Source organism: Symphalangus syndactylus, chromosome 8 (assembly GCF_028878055.3).
Source record: "Symphalangus syndactylus isolate Jambi chromosome 8, NHGRI_mSymSyn1-v2.1_pri, whole genome shotgun sequence".
In the NCBI taxonomy this organism is placed as follows: domain Eukaryota; kingdom Metazoa; phylum Chordata; class Mammalia; order Primates; family Hylobatidae; genus Symphalangus; species Symphalangus syndactylus.
In genome coordinates, this window is record NC_072430.2 from 142,562,008 (window position 1) to 142,577,340 (window position 15,333).

General features: G+C 43.4%; 1 protein-coding gene across 7 annotated transcripts in view; it reads left to right on the plus strand.

Annotated features, from left to right (window-relative positions):
* Nucleotides 1-15,333, plus strand: part of UBE2F (ubiquitin conjugating enzyme E2 F (putative)) — a 77,396-nt gene that overhangs the window by 40,773 nt on the left and 21,290 nt on the right. For all 7 annotated transcript variants that reach the window (XM_055291118.2, XM_063645820.1, XM_055291120.2 and 4 more), the window contains one exon: nt 10,473-10,540. In XM_055291118.2, the coding sequence (XP_055147093.1) occupies nt 10,473-10,540 (68 nt within the window). The remainder of the gene's footprint in view (nt 1-10,472; nt 10,541-15,333) is intronic.

Consider the following 15,333-nt stretch of genomic DNA (forward strand, 5'->3'; position numbering starts at 1 on the left):
GAGGCTAATTTTGGTTTATGGTTCTGCAGGCTGTGTAGGAAGCACGGTGCTGGCATCTGCCTCTAGTGAGGGCATCAGGAAGCTTATAATCCTAGTGGAAGGCAAAGTCGAGCCGGCATATCACATGGTGAGAGAGGGAGCAAAAGAGATGGAGACTCTTCTAAACAACCAACTCTTACATGAACTAACAGGAAAAACTCACTAATTACCATGGCACTAAGCCATTCATAAGGGATCTGCCCCCATCACCCAGACACCTCCCACCAGGCCCCACCTCAAACAAACAATGGGCATCACATTTCCACATGAGATTTGGAGGGGACACACGTCCAAACCATATCATTTGTCATCTTAATTATCACATCTTCTAATCCATGAACATGGTTTATATCTCCATTTCAGTTTTCTGTTGCTAGTACATAAAAATACAGCTGATTTTTGTATAGTGACCGTGTGTCCTACAACCTTGATAAACCTGCTTTTCATTGTAGTAGTTGTATTGTGGATTCTGTAGACTTTCCTATGTAAACTATCATGCCATCTCTGCATAAAGACAATTTTATCTCTCCCTTTCAGTCTGTATCCTTCTGTTTCCTCTTCTTGCTTTACTTTCTTGTCTAAGACTTCCAGTACAATCATGTATAGAAGTGGTGAGAGGGACATCCTTGGCTTGTTCCTTTTTTTTTTTTTTTGAGAAAGAGTTTCGTTCTTGTTGCCCAGGTTGGAGTACAATGGTGTGATCTCAGCTCACCACAACCTCCACCTCCCAGGTTCAAGCAATTCTCCTGCCTCAGCCTCCCAAGTAGCTGGGATTACAGGCATGCACCACCACACCCAGCTATTTTTTGTATTTTTAGTAGAGATGAGGTTTCACCATGTTGGTCAGGCTGGTCTCGAACTCCCAACCTCAGGTGTTCTGCCCACCTCTGCCTCCCAAAGTGCTGGGATTACAGGCGTGAGCCACCTCACCTGGCTGGCTTGTTTCTAATCTTAGGGGGATGCTATCAGTCTTTCATCATTATGTGTATGGTTTGCTGTAGGGTTTTTGTCTGTTTTTTCGAGACGGAGTCTTGCTCTATCGCCCAGGCTGGAGTGCAGTGGTGTGATCTCAGCTCACTGCATCCTCTGCCTCCCGGGTTCAGGCGATTCGTGTGCCTCAGCTTCCTGAGTAGCTGGGACTACAGGTGCCCACCACCATGCCCAGCTAATTTTTATATTTTTAGTAGATATGGCGTTTCACCATATCGGCCAGGCTGGTCTCGAACTCCTGACCTCAGGTAATCTGCCCGCCTTGGTCTCCCAAAGTGCTGGGATTACAGGCGTGAGCCACTGAGTCTGGCCTTGCTATAGGGTTTTTGCAGATGCCCTTTATCAGGTTGAGAAGTTCTTTTCTACTTCTTGTTTGCATATATACATATATATGTATATGTATATATGTATGTATTTTTTAAATCATGAATGGATGCTTTTTTCCCCACAAACCAAAAATGGCCAATAATGAATGGATGCTTAATTTGCCAAATGCTTTTTCTGCATCTACTGAGGTGATCATAACGGTTTTTCTGTTTTGGTCTGTTGATAAGGTAAATTACATTGATAGATTATTTTTCAAATGTTACCAAAGCTGCATTTGTGAGATAAACCATAATTCATCATGTATTAATGTCTTAATGGTTTCATATATTGCTCAGTTTGATATATTAGTATTTTGTTAAGAATTTTTACAAATCCTTACCTGTCTGTGAGGGATATTTGTAGTTTTTTTTGTAATGAGTTGCCTAATTTTGATGTCAAGGTAATGCATTCTGGTCTTTGAATTGGGAAGTGTTCTACTCTCTGGAAGAGCTTGTGTAGAATTAGTATTAATTAGTTAATTAATTATTTTTTTAGACAAGGTCTTACTCTTTTGCCCAGGCTGAAGTGCAGTGGCATGATCACGCCTCACTGCAGCCTCAACCTCCTGGGCTCAAGCAATCCTCCCGCCTCAGGCTCCCAGGTAACTGGGACTACAGATGCCCACCGTCTGTAGTGGGCAGATGCACTACCATGTCCAGCTAATTATTTTTTATAGAGATGCGGGTCTCACTATGTTGCCCAGGCTGGTCTCGAACCCTTGGGCTCAAGTGATTCTCCCAAAGTGCTGAGATTGCAGGTGTGAGCCACTGTGCCTGGCCTATTAATTCTTTATTCAGTGGTAGAATTCACCTGTGAAGCCACCTGTCTCTGGAATTTTGTTTTGTTGTGGTAAGATTTTAAGTATAGACATAATTTCTAATACATATAGGGCTGCCTAGGTTATTCTTGAGTGGGCTTCACTCATTTGTGTCCTTCAAGGGATTTGCTCATATCATCTGCATTTTTCAATTTATTGATATAATGTTCTTAGTATCATCTTATCCTTTAAGTTCTGTAGAGTTTGTGTTGTATCTCCTCTTTAATTACTGATATTGTAATTTTTGTCTTTCTTGATCAGGTTAATGAGAAGATTGTCAATTTTTTTGATCTTTGCAAAGAACCTACTTTTAGTTTCATCGATTTTGCCCTGTTGTTTTTTGAATTTTGCTCATGTCTTTGTTATTTCCCTCCTCTTTATTTCCAGTTTAATTTGCTCTTCTTTTTCTGATGTTTAAGATGGAAGCTTAGACAAGCAGTAGTATGTTTCCATTTCCCAGCCCAACCTTTATTTTATAGTTCTCATTTGTTTTACTTTTACATATGTTGTAACCCGGAATATATTATCTGTGCTTTACACAGTCTGTTTTCAAAATATATGTCTCCACATACTTCACATTTATGACCCTCATTCCCTTTTATAGATCTAGGTTTCTCCTCTCTGTTATTTTCCTTCTGCCTAAAGAACATCCTTGAAGATTTTTTTGTGGTGCAGATTTGCTTGTGGTGAATTCTGTCAGTGTTGCTGAAGGTTGAATTCTTAAGTTGACAGTTTCAGCATTTTAAGGATGTCATTCTACTGCTTTCTGTATTTTTTCCTTAGAAGTTAGTGGTGATTCTTTGTTCCACTTTATGCGATGTGCATTTTATTCTCTGGCTGCTTTTAAGATTTTCTCCTTATCACTGCTTTCAGCAGTTTGATTATAATGTGCTTTGAAGTGGTTTTTTCTTTTTATCACACTTGGGGCTTATTAAGCTTTTTGGATCTGTGAGTTACAGTTTTCATCCAATTTAGAAAAAATTTGGCCAACATTTCTTTAAATATTTTTCTGTGATCGTTTCCTGGCACTCTAGTTTATATATATCATATATGTCTTACATACAGATTACTTCTACGTGTAAATTATACCTCCATTGGGTCGCAAGGCTTTGTTCACTTTTCTTTCCGTGCCTTATTTTGGATAGTTTCTTTTTCTGCAATGTCTCATTTGCTGTTAAGCGCATCCAGTGAATTTTTCATTTCAGATACTGTATTTTCTAGCTGTTGACGTTCCATTTGGTGCTTTCCCCCTAACTGTCCATTTCTTTCCTCATTATGTTCATGTTTTCCTCTAAGTCTCAGCATCTCTATACAATAGCTGTCATTGTGCCTTTGTCTGCAGCCCTGCATCCCAGAGTCCTGCCCGCTCCCCGGTGCCCATGTCTGTCCTGCCTCCTGCCTCCGCTCGCACTCACTTCCTCTTCTCCACCATCTGTCTCTGTCTCTTCTCTTTCAACAGTCTGATCTGAGATGGATCAGAGCCTTTTAAGTTTAAAGTTTGCATAGGATGTCACTTCCAGTGTGCTGTAAATATTGACATTTAAAAATGAAAGTTACTCTTTGAAATGTTTCCAGTATAGAATATAAATACCACAGATATGCCACCACCACAGATATGCCCATCATCACAGTTTTTTGTTTTTTGTTTGTTTGTTTGTTTGTTTGTTTTGATGTGAATAAGCACTACTTCACTGGCTGGAAAACCTTTGCTACTTTTGTCCTGGCACTCATGTTTTCATTCCACTTGTTCCCTCGAATTGCATCCTAATGTAAACATTTTTGTGCTTATAAGTATTTTATTTGTCTTTTTTTATACTCTTCTGTAACTAGATATACAGGTAGACAGATAGATTGAGCTTTATTTATTTGTTCTTTTTTTTCGAGACAGAGTCTTGCTCTATTGCCCAGGCTGGAGTGCAGTGCCGCAATCTTGGCTCACTGCAACCTCTGCCTCCCGGGTTCAAGCAGTTCTTCTGCCTCAGCCTCCCGAGTAGCTGGGAATACAAGTACCCGTCACTATGCCCGGCTAATTTTTGTATTCTTAGTATAGACAGGTTTCACCATGTTGGCCAGGCTGGTCTTGAACTCTTGACCTCGTGATCTGCCTGCCATGGCCTCCCAAAGTGCTGGGATTACAGGCGTGAGCCACCGTGCCTGGCCCAGAGCTCACTATTTGAAAAGTTCCTATAACTGTAAGACTCTTAAGTGTTAAACATTTGCTTTTGAACGATTGTTGCAGTTGTTATTTATGCAGGCTCCTGCTTCTGATTTTTCCTCCTTTGTCTCTGGCTGCCTGTCCTGTGCCTCATCTTCCAGCCCCTCGAAGTGGGGGAGCGTCAAGGCTTCATTCTGTCTTTGGACCTGTATAGTCAGTTCTCTGGTGTCCTGGCTATCTTGTGGCATCAGAATGCTTTACCCTGAATGGCTCCCAAACTGCCCTCTCTATCCAACCTCTCCCAGTACTCAAGAATGATCTGTCAGCTGCCCACTCAACACCTCCACTAGGATGCCAACTTGAAATCTCAAGTTAATGTGTCTGATTTGAACTTCACACAGTTGTGCTGTCTGCAGTCCATTTATCTTCATGGTAGCAACTCTGCCTTTTCCATTGCAAGGTCAAAGATCTTCTTTGACTCCTTCTCTCCTCCCCCCGTGCCTAATCTGTCAGCAAATTCTGGTGTTGCTGCCTTCAAAATCTGTCCGCTTCACCTGCTCCCACCCTGATCCTAACTATTACCATCTCTCACCTGGATGATTACAACAGATACCCACAACTGGGCTCCTGCTCTGTGATCTGTTTATATGCTCCTGTCCGTCCCCTACTCAGACCCCTTTCATGGCCCCATCTAACTCTGAATCAGAGCCAGCTACATGCAGGGGCCTGCAGGGCCCAACACCCTTTGCATCTGCTCCCTCTTTGGGCTCAGGTCCTCTTCCTCCACTTTACACTCTGACCACACTGGCTTCTGCAGGGTTCACGGAACATACTAGGCCTCTTACTGTACCCACCCTGTTTCATCTGCGTGGAGTGTCCTTCACCCCAGTACCCTCCTCCTTCAAGTCATCATTTTCTCTGACCTCCTTGCTTAAAATTGCAGCCTCTTCCCACTTTCTACTCCTTCTATTATGTAGTTTATGTATTTTCTCTCCCTTCCACTAGAATATACGCTTCATAAGGGCGGGAATTATCTCTTGTTGATGTGTCGCCAGGGCCTAGAACAGTGTGTGGCACATGGTGGGCACTCATCAACTATTTGTGTAATGAATAATGAATTTAAGCAAATTTTGATGATAATTAAACATTTCACCTGCAGTGTATCTCTGAAAATGATGGGGTTACTATTAGCATTTTCCCTGATTAAATTGATGCGTTTGTGAATGAATATTATTTTATGCTAGAAACAAAGATCTGATACCAGTTTTCTTCCATTATTTTGTCTTTATAGATATAAACACTCAGGACTGCTTGTTCACATAAATAAGTAGATTAGATGGGCATGGAAGGTGTCTTGTTATGGCTGTGCCATTTTGTCTTTGGACTTCAAAGTTAAAGGCCAAAGATCATACAAAATATTTTCTTTTTTTTTTGAGACAGGGTGTCACTCTGTTGCCCAGGCTGGAGTGAAGTGGTGCAGTCATGGCTCACTGCAGCCTCAAATTTGCAGGTTCAAGCAATCCTCCCACCTCAGCCTCCCTCCCAAGTAGCTGGGACTACAGGCACACACCACCACACCTGGCTAATTTATTTTTTGTCTGTGGAGATAGGGTTTTGCCATGTTGCTCAGGCTGGTCTCAAACTCTTGAGCTCAAGCAAGTCACCTGCCTTGGCCCCCCAAAGTGCCGGGATTACAGGCATAAGTCACCTTGCCTATCGTCATATATTTTCATGATTTTTCCACTGACTGTTAGATTAAATTCCTTCTTTCATTTTGTTGAAAGTAGAGAATTGGAAGCCACCTGACTTGGAGAAGGCTTTGTCACTCAGTCATTGGAGTCCTTTGCTTCAGTTTCTGAAGTGTCCACCAGAATCACTTTACCAATCCCTGTCAGCTGCAGGGACATCAGAATGCTTTTCTACCCTGAATAGTTACATCTGTCACTCCTCACTTCAGAGCAGCTTTACAGGCTTTTGCTGGAAATGCTGAGGAAGAGTTGAGAAAAACAGCAGTATTATTAATTTCAACATACTAATATGTATACCAATGTAGTATTTTTAAAATCTTATTACATTCTTCCTATTTTCACCCAAAGCTTGGAGCTCCAGATTCAGCCCATTCAGTTTATCAAAACTATCTGCCATATACATTAATTGTCAAACTAGTCAGTGAAATCAGACTCTTTCCCTCAGGCAAAAGTCTTACTTCATTTTCATTCTAACAACATGCCTGTGACAGCCATCTCACTCTGAGCTCCTGGAGGTTCCTGGTTAGATAGGTGAGATGTGGAGCCAGTGCCCTAGGTGGAGGAAGGCACCATGGCTGTTGTTTCTTGGTATCCTCTTTGCTTGGCTCTCAAAGGGGTAATGCCTGCTTTTACAGTGGTCTAGGGTTTGAAGTTACTAAATGAAGTTTTCATCATCCCTGCCATCAGACTCCACAGCGTCTGAACCCAAGACACTCCAGTGTGAACCACGATATACTATTTATAATACCATGCTTTGTCCTTTACAGAAATGGGTATAGGCCAGGCGTGGTGGCTCATGCCTGTAATCCCAGCACTTTGGGGAGGCCAAGATGGGCAGATCGCTTGTGGTCAGGAGTTTGAGACAGCCTGGGCAGCATGGTGAGACCCCATCTCTACAAAAGATTAGCTGGGCGTGGTGGCGCACACCTGTAGTCCCAGCTACTTGGGTGGTTGAGGTGGGAGGATCACCTGAGGCCTGGAGTTCAAGGCTGCAGTAAGCTGTGAACCCCAGCCTGAGCAATTGAATGAGACTCTGTCTCAAAAATAAATAAATAATTTAAAAAAAGAAAGAAAGAAATGGTTATAGGTAGGGAAAAGCGAATGAAGACACAGTGGTGGGGGAAAAAGCAAATACAGGGAAAAGCACAACCCTACCTTAATGCGTCGCTTTGAGGTGGCTTTACCCTTATCAGTGCATCACGGGTACTTTTGTCCCCTGGGAATGTCCACTCCTCGAGGCAGTTCATTCTAGTACAGGGGGAATTGGGAGGTAGGCCTTTTTTTTCACAGTGGGGAAGAAGGTTGTAAAAGAGGAGGTGGGATGGAGAGCTGGCATGACTCCTTGGTCTCAAGGGCGTTGTCCACAGATTTGTTACCAGACAGCATATGTGGATGTTACCATCTAGAATCTAGAAATGGATTCTGTCACAGTGATTTGTGCCGACATACCCCTTCAAAAGGTTTGTTTTCCCAGGGCTCTCGGTAATCTTGAAGACACTGGAGTATGGTTCCTCAAAGGTAGTGAGGAGTGGGCTCTAAAGCACAAGGCAAGAGGAGGATAATTCCTCTAATTGTAACAGTGGGGCAGGGGCCAGGATGGCTGATTGAGAGCTGAGTGCCAGGAACTTCCCTCAGTTGCATTTCATTATTGTATTTTAAAACCTAGTTGTCTGAGAAGTATAATGTTTTCAGCCCCAGCAGCCATGGACGATAGTAACATAGAATTGGCCTGTCTTGGACTTGTATACTGTGCTGTGGGCCACGGTGCACGTGTAGTTACAGACATTCTCAATGAGTCCACTACCTGCCAGCTGTGGAAGTGAGCAGGCCTTCCCTGAGCTGTCTCCGCCTTGGGCCAGGTACTCCCAGAGCCAGGTGTAGAAGGTGAATCTGAACTTTTAAGCTGGGGACATCGTGAAGGAAACCTTGTAAATAAGAGATGCTCTTGGGTTTCATCTCAGTCCAGTCTGCTCCCAAACTGCTTTTTAAGTTGGACTGTGGAATTTCTGGGCAAATTCAGTAATAAATAAGCAGATTTGGATCAGGTCTAAAAGCTGTGCAACTTCAAAGAGGGAAAAAGAAGTACTGATGCAGGAGCAGATCATTTTCCTGAGAGAGATTTGTTTCATGAAAGAGAAAAAAATAAAACAGTCTATTCTCACTTTTTAATGAGTTAAGAAAAGATATAATCCTAATAATTATTAAGTAAGAACTTGACTGGAGCAGAGGGAATAAGGTAAAGTGATAATCATATTAGACCAAATAACATCTTTGAAAGTGGTAGGCAATAGAGTTGAAACTCTGTAATCCATGAATTGGAAAGCCAACTGGAGAAAAAATATAGCATGGCAGGATGGAATGGCCAGAGCACAGCCATGACCAGGGTGTCTTGCATGGGTAGTAATCATTCCTAAGGAAAAGGAAAAGGACAGCGCGGGTGCAGCAGCATCATCCAAAAGCTGTGGTAACAGTTCACAGAGTGGACTGCGTGGTTTGTAATGTTAGGCCTGGCAATGGATTTCTGTGTTGTGCCACAGTGATCAATATCAGAATACGTGTAAGACACCAACATCCACACATGCTTTGATGAACAAGGATATATACTCTGAGTATTTTATATCTAAGATGCCACTTATTTGAAAAGTTCTTATATCTGGAGTTAAAAATTTCCCCAAACAAGTATCTTTGCCAGAGAGTTTATATTGCCAGTCAGAAATCCAAGTGTACTTATAAAAACTAGAAATACGCATCTCAAATAAGTGGAGGAAGGCTAGAATAATAAATGCCATTGGGATGATTAAGCAACCAGTTAGGAAAAAAAATATGACCTTAGTCTGTAATCAGTTGATGAATGAATGAGCTGATTAAATGTAGTCTATGAAACCATTAAATTACTAGAAGAAAATATAAGAGGATATTGATATAATCTTGGTTGGGAAAGGCCTTTTCTAAGCATGACACCAAAGACAGAAACCCTAAAGAAAGATTAGCTTCTTAAAAATGGAAGACTAGTGTTCAGAAACCACAAAATCAAAATGCAAACAGCAGACTAAGAAAAATTGCTTGTAGCATATTTAAAAAGCAAAGGCTAATTAAGAGATTTTTATATTGGTAATTAAAAGATGAATACCTCAGTAATAAAAGGAGAGTTTCAGAACATTGATCATTCAGTTCTTAAAAGAAAAAACATAAATGACCAATCATCATATAAATTTTAGCCTCACTAGTATTCATTACAGAATGTAAAATAAAAGAGAACTAGCATTTCTCTTCTATCAAATTGGCAAAGAAAAAAAATGTTAGGGTCCAGGTAATGCCAGTTTTAACTACTAGATGACATAAATGTTGATACAGTCTCAACTCTTAAGGAATGGAATTTTTTTTTTAATGATGGCTTGTTTGAGGCTAACAACTTGCTGTTATGCATTCATTTCATATAAAAAATTTGAGGAAAATGATAAGATTTAATATTACTGGTTTGTTCATGATGATAAATATTTTAGGGGAAGTTGAATTTTAATTTTAAAATGGTGCTAATTCTGTCAAATTTGAAAATTGAGAATAATTTATTTCCAGTGGCTTTTCCAAGCTCTTTCATGCTGAAGTGCCCTCTGCTGGCACCAGCAGCCACTTAGTGACCCCAGGCTGGGTACCACCTGAGGAGAGGGACTGCCCTGTGGGGTCTACAGGGCGTGGGGGACGGGGTAAAGAGGGAGTGGGGGTACACAGCATGTGGATGGCAATGTTGGTGATGCTCACACCCTGGGCATCCTCCTTCGTGCCTACCAGCCCGCATTTCTAGAAGGCCTGCTCTGTTCTGAAGGCTGCACCAAGCAATCACCGAGGCAGTGATTCTGTCAGGTTCACTGCTGTGTCCCCAAGGCCTAGAACCATGCCCAGCAGAGGTTGGGTGCTCAGTAAGGGTTTGTTGGTGACTGTTAGTCTTGTGTCCTCCAATTGACATTCTCTTGGGGAGACCAGCAGTAAGCAGATAAAGAAATCACTTAAGGCATGAGATGTGTTCGGAGGGTTGGAAGTTCCAGGAAGATGGTAGGATGCAAGGAGGCCAGGCAGATGGCCCCAGAAGGATGTCCCTTCCCTTCCCTGAGGGTGTGCTCGGCCCCCCGAGAAGACAGACAGCAGGCAGGTGACAGCATGGAGCCCATTTCTGTTCAGGCAGGGGCAGGACTTCCACCAGTGTGTGTGCATTTGGTGATGGAACCGAGGAACTCTGCAGGCCTGTTTTTAAACTCCTGATTCTCTGTATTTGCCATATCCTAACAGAGTGTTTGCTTTTTGTTTCCTTTTTTTTTTTAATTTAAAGGATTTTTTTGTTTTGTTTTGTGTTTTTTGATAGATGAGGGTTACTACCAGGGTGGAAAATTTCAGTTTGAAACTGAAGTTCCCGATGCGTACAACATGGTGGTGAGTAGCCTGCGTTGAGCCTGTTGTTTTACTTCTCGGGCGGGGCTGCCTGTGGCTGTGGCCCGCCACTGGCACAGGGTCCTAGCACTCCCCTCTGCGTGTGTCCATGTGTGACTGAGTACTCACTTCAGTATTTTTGTGATGAATGTCACTCATCAGCAGTATTTAGAGTGTTAGTAGAGAATTCGTTTATTCAACAAATACTTCTGAGTACTATGTGCCAGGCAGCCTGCCTGTGTATTTTCTATAACTCATATTATCTGTTACAGTCTGGCACTGAAGAAAAAAAGCATTTAATAAAATGACTGTAGTTCTGTTCATGATATAACACCAAAATTCCAGAAGTCTATAAAATGTGTATTTTAGAATTTCAGAGAACAGTGACTTGTAGTTTAAACTATAAGTAATTTATACCTATAGTTTCATGTTAATCCCTCAAAGATCCTTTTAGGCGATAATTATACCAAATACCATTACATTATGTCTTTGCTTTGGTGGAACTTACAGACCAATTAGGAGAGATAAAGTGTAGAAAGTTGATAAGGTGATAAAAATGGTAAGTAGAGGACAGTAGTGATACTGATCAATGATAGGAAACTAGTTTTTGAGAATTCAGAGAAGGGAAAGTAATCATCACTTTGGAAAGTGGTCGGGGCTAGTTAAGCTTTTAGGGGGAAATCTAACTGGAGTCACCCTGATGTGGCCCAGAACCAGGGGAGGGTGTTCTAGGTGACATGGAAACGTGGTGAACTGTGGTGACAGGTGTGGACATGAGAACTTGCAACCTGCAGAAGGCAGATAGGGCCAGGCCAAGTCGAGTGAAGAATTGGAATTGGGGAAGAATAGAGGAAAAAATGGGAAAACTCGGATGTGGGGGTTTGGTTGGGCATTTTCGATTTGGCAGTGACAAACCACTGGAGATTCTGAATAATTCCACGCCCCCAAGTTGGGGTATTAGAGGAGGTGTGGCTGCACTTCAGGGACGAGTGTGATGTGTCTTGGCCCAAATTGCCAGGAGTTGGTGTACAGGCAGTTCAGCGTGCTTGTCTTATTGGCGTGCACCATGTATATATGTATTCCTCCTCACGTGTTCTAACTAATCCTCTTGGCCCATCCAGTAGGAAAGCACAAGCTGATGGTGCTGCCAGAGAAAAGGAAGCCTCACTCCCATCATGAGGATGTAGGCATTGGGGACACTGTGCCTGTGACTTCGCTTGTGGGAAGTGTGCTCCCACTGCCTGACGAGTGGAGTTGCCCCCAGCCCTAGCCACCGGGCTCTGTTTAGTGGCTGCAACACTTGTTTTAGAAGCAAACCTTCATCTATGGAAATTGACTTTTTACCGGACTACTCCATTTAAGGTTCTTTTTGAAATGTAATTTGTGGGGATGGGGAAGAGTTGGCAGTCCAAGAAATTTTTAAATTTATAGACAAAGACGGGAAAATACACATTTCCAGTCTTTGTCCATCCACCACCTGCTGAGACTTTCCATCCTTCCCAAACCACACTGAGAAGCCTGGTGACGGAGCACTGCACCATGTCCAGTGGGAGGTGGTTTCAGAGGCTTGGTTTCAGTACAGATGTTTAGAATTTGGGGACTCTGGTGGTTTCGGGAAACAAACAGGCATACAGTATTTGAAATTCTGTATTTAGATTTGCCGCTAAATACTTATGACACACGGTTCTGGATGTCATAGCAGGGAGTTAAGTTTAAGCTGATAAACTTTCCAGACAAGTTGTGAGGCATCAGAGAACCATTGTTTCAGGTATATCTGGCATCATCTAGGAGCAGAGCTCCTTGTTTTCACTATAGGAAGAAAGCAAACTAAGAGAAAATACCAGGGAAGGAACGGGCATGATTGAGAGCCTCTGTGTGCCAGGTGTCTTGACTCACATTACTTTATTCCATTCTTCTGATAGTTCAGTGTATTATTTATTTATTTATTTATTTATTTATTTATTTATTTAGAGACGGAGTCTTGCTCTGTTCCCCAGGCTGGAGTGCCGTGGCGTGATCTCAGCTCACTGCAGCCACCAGCTCCCGGGTTCAAGCAATTCTCCTGCCCTAGCCTCCTGTCAGTGGGCGATCTTAACATTAATATCTTTTTACATTAGGAAGTTAGGGTTCTGAAAGCTAAAGTTAAAAACATTAGCTTTGCCAACGGAGACGGCTGAATTGTTGAAGTCACTTAATGTCCAGGGCTGCCCAGCTTTTAAGCGTGTGCCCTTCCTACCACACCAGGTGGTGAGAAAATGTTTGTCATACTGTCTTGTCCCATTTGTGACTTCAAGAAATAGAAAGGAAAATGGAATAAAGAATGACTTGAAAGCCACTGAGCCTTGAAGACTTGTTTCCCTTATTAGTTCAAGACTGGCACAGAGGTTGAGGTGGAGGGGTAAGGCTTAAATTTTCCTGTCCTTCTCTCAGACCTGCTATTCCCCAGCCCCCCTCCCCCGTCCCCATTACCAGTCCCTGTGGGAAAACATCATCCCCGTGCAGCCTTTCTGAAGTTCTGTGTGCTGTGTTTGACCTTTAGCTCTGTAATGATGATCTTACATTTTTCTATTTCCACTGCTGTCTCTTTTGGAAGTTTCATAAATGATGGACTGGTCAGATTTCATCAGGAATAAAACCCCATGTTCTCAAACCCAGAAGTACTGAGAGCAGCTAGCGTCCTTTCCTCTCCTCTCCCCAGCCTTTCCTTCCTGTCCCCTCTGCCTTTTTTTTTTTTTTTTTTTTTTTTGAGACAGAGTCTCACTCTGTTGCCCAGGCTGGCACGATTTTGGCTCACCACAACCTCTGCCTGCGGGTTCAAGTGATTGTCCTGCCTCAACCTCCTGAGTAGCTGGGATTACATGCATGTACCACCACGCCCAGCTAATTTTGTATTTTTAGTAGAGACGGAGTTTCTCCATGTTGGTCAGCCTGGTCTCAAACTCTCGACCTCAGGTGATCTGCCCGCCTTCGCCTCGCAAAGTGCTGGGGAGCCACTGTGCTCAGCCTTTTTTGTTGTTGTTGTTAAATGAGATTGAGTTTTGCTCTTGTCACCCAGGCTGGAGTGCAATGGTGTGATCTCGGCTCACCGCAACCTCTGCCTCCTGCCTCCTGATTCTCCTGCCTCAGCCTCCCTAGTAGCTGGGATTACAGGTGCCTGCCACCATGCCTGGCTAATTTTTGTAGTTTTAGTAGAGACGGGGTTTCACCATGTTGGCTGGGTTGGTCTCGAACTCCTGACCTCAGGTGATCTGCCAGCCTTGGCCTCCCATAGTGCTGGGATTACAGGCATGAGCCACTGCACCCAGCCTCCTGTCCCCTTCTCGTGTTTTCTTCCTGTCTGCCTCTCATTCAGGCAAGTGTGGGGCAACTTCCTTAGGGGCCAGCATATGTCACTAGTGTCCCCAGCAGGAAGTCTCCAGGGGATCATTAGGGTGTAGTACTTGGTTGAACACAAAAGTAGTTGCATTTGCCATGTTTATAATGTATCATTGCTTACAGACTCTCCCGAGCATCTCTTTCCCATTGGGCTGTGAGCCCTGAGGGAGTGCCAGCTGTCTTGCCCACACTATTTCCAATGTGTAGCCTGTGACTAGCATGCTAGGCAAAAAACACAGATTGTTCAGTGGTTGCCCCTCTCTCTGCCCCCCACAAACTTAGTGTAGAAAAGAGATGAAATAATTCAGCCAGCATAGGAAGATCACATAGGCACAGTCATTCAGGATAGGGAGTGTGAGGGCACACTCTGAGGGCACCAGGTGGGGAAGTGAGAACGGACACAGCAGCAGCCAGTGCGGAGCCTAGGGGTGGGCTGGAGCTTCTCAGGGTGCATCTGCTTCACTGCCATGACTGACTTGACACAATTTCTATACTTCATAAGGACTTATCTCCTAAGAGTTACAGTTCCTGCAGTGAAGGTCTGTTATTAAGACTGTGAATGTGGAAAACCTTTAATAAAGTCGATCATTATTTTAGAATAAACTTTTAAAAGAAAAATGTCTATTTGGAATCCCCCACCCCACCCAATATCCCAGCAGCTAAGATTCAAATTTTCTTTGTGTTTTTGTCCCTTTGCCTTTTGAAGTTTAACTCCCAGCCTAAAGCCTGCCTTGTAATTTGTCAGTTTAGAAACTGTCCAAACAGATGTAGTGACATTTAGTGAGCTCCTACATTGTGCCAGGCTCCGTGTCAGACACTGGAGGGCCAAGGATGGGAACTTGGTGGCCTTTTAAGAATTTCAGTCTCTGGGCAGACAGACGCTGACATGACAATGAGGAGCCCGGGTGGTGATGTGGGCGACGGCTATTCCTCAGGCTGGTGGGGACGCCCAGAGGAGGAGTACGTGACATGGCCTGGGGATGCCTTGGAGGAGGAGAGAGCCTTAGCCCAGACCCTAGCTGGCCTGTGGTGTCACACAGCCCTCAGGTGCATCGGTCAGGACTGTTTGGAGGAAGCTGTGTGCTGCAGCAGGAGAAAGGATTACAGCTCTTTGTTCTTGGCTCTGGTTTCCTCCTGGAAGTGAAGACACCATGTCTCCTCACATGTTGTTGGCCAAATCAGATAACATGACCACGGCCAGCCCGGAGGGACTAAGGAAGGCCAGTCCTGCCATGGGCCCTGGAGGAGGAGAGCCAGAGACACTTGTTGAACAGCAGTGGTGACGACCACAAGTGACACCTGAACTCCCACTCTCCCTTCTTCTTTGTATGAAATTATCAGACTTTGTAGGGAATTGAGACAACACGGCCATGCAAAAATAGAATAATAATAACCCGTAATCTCTCCATCCAGAGATGATC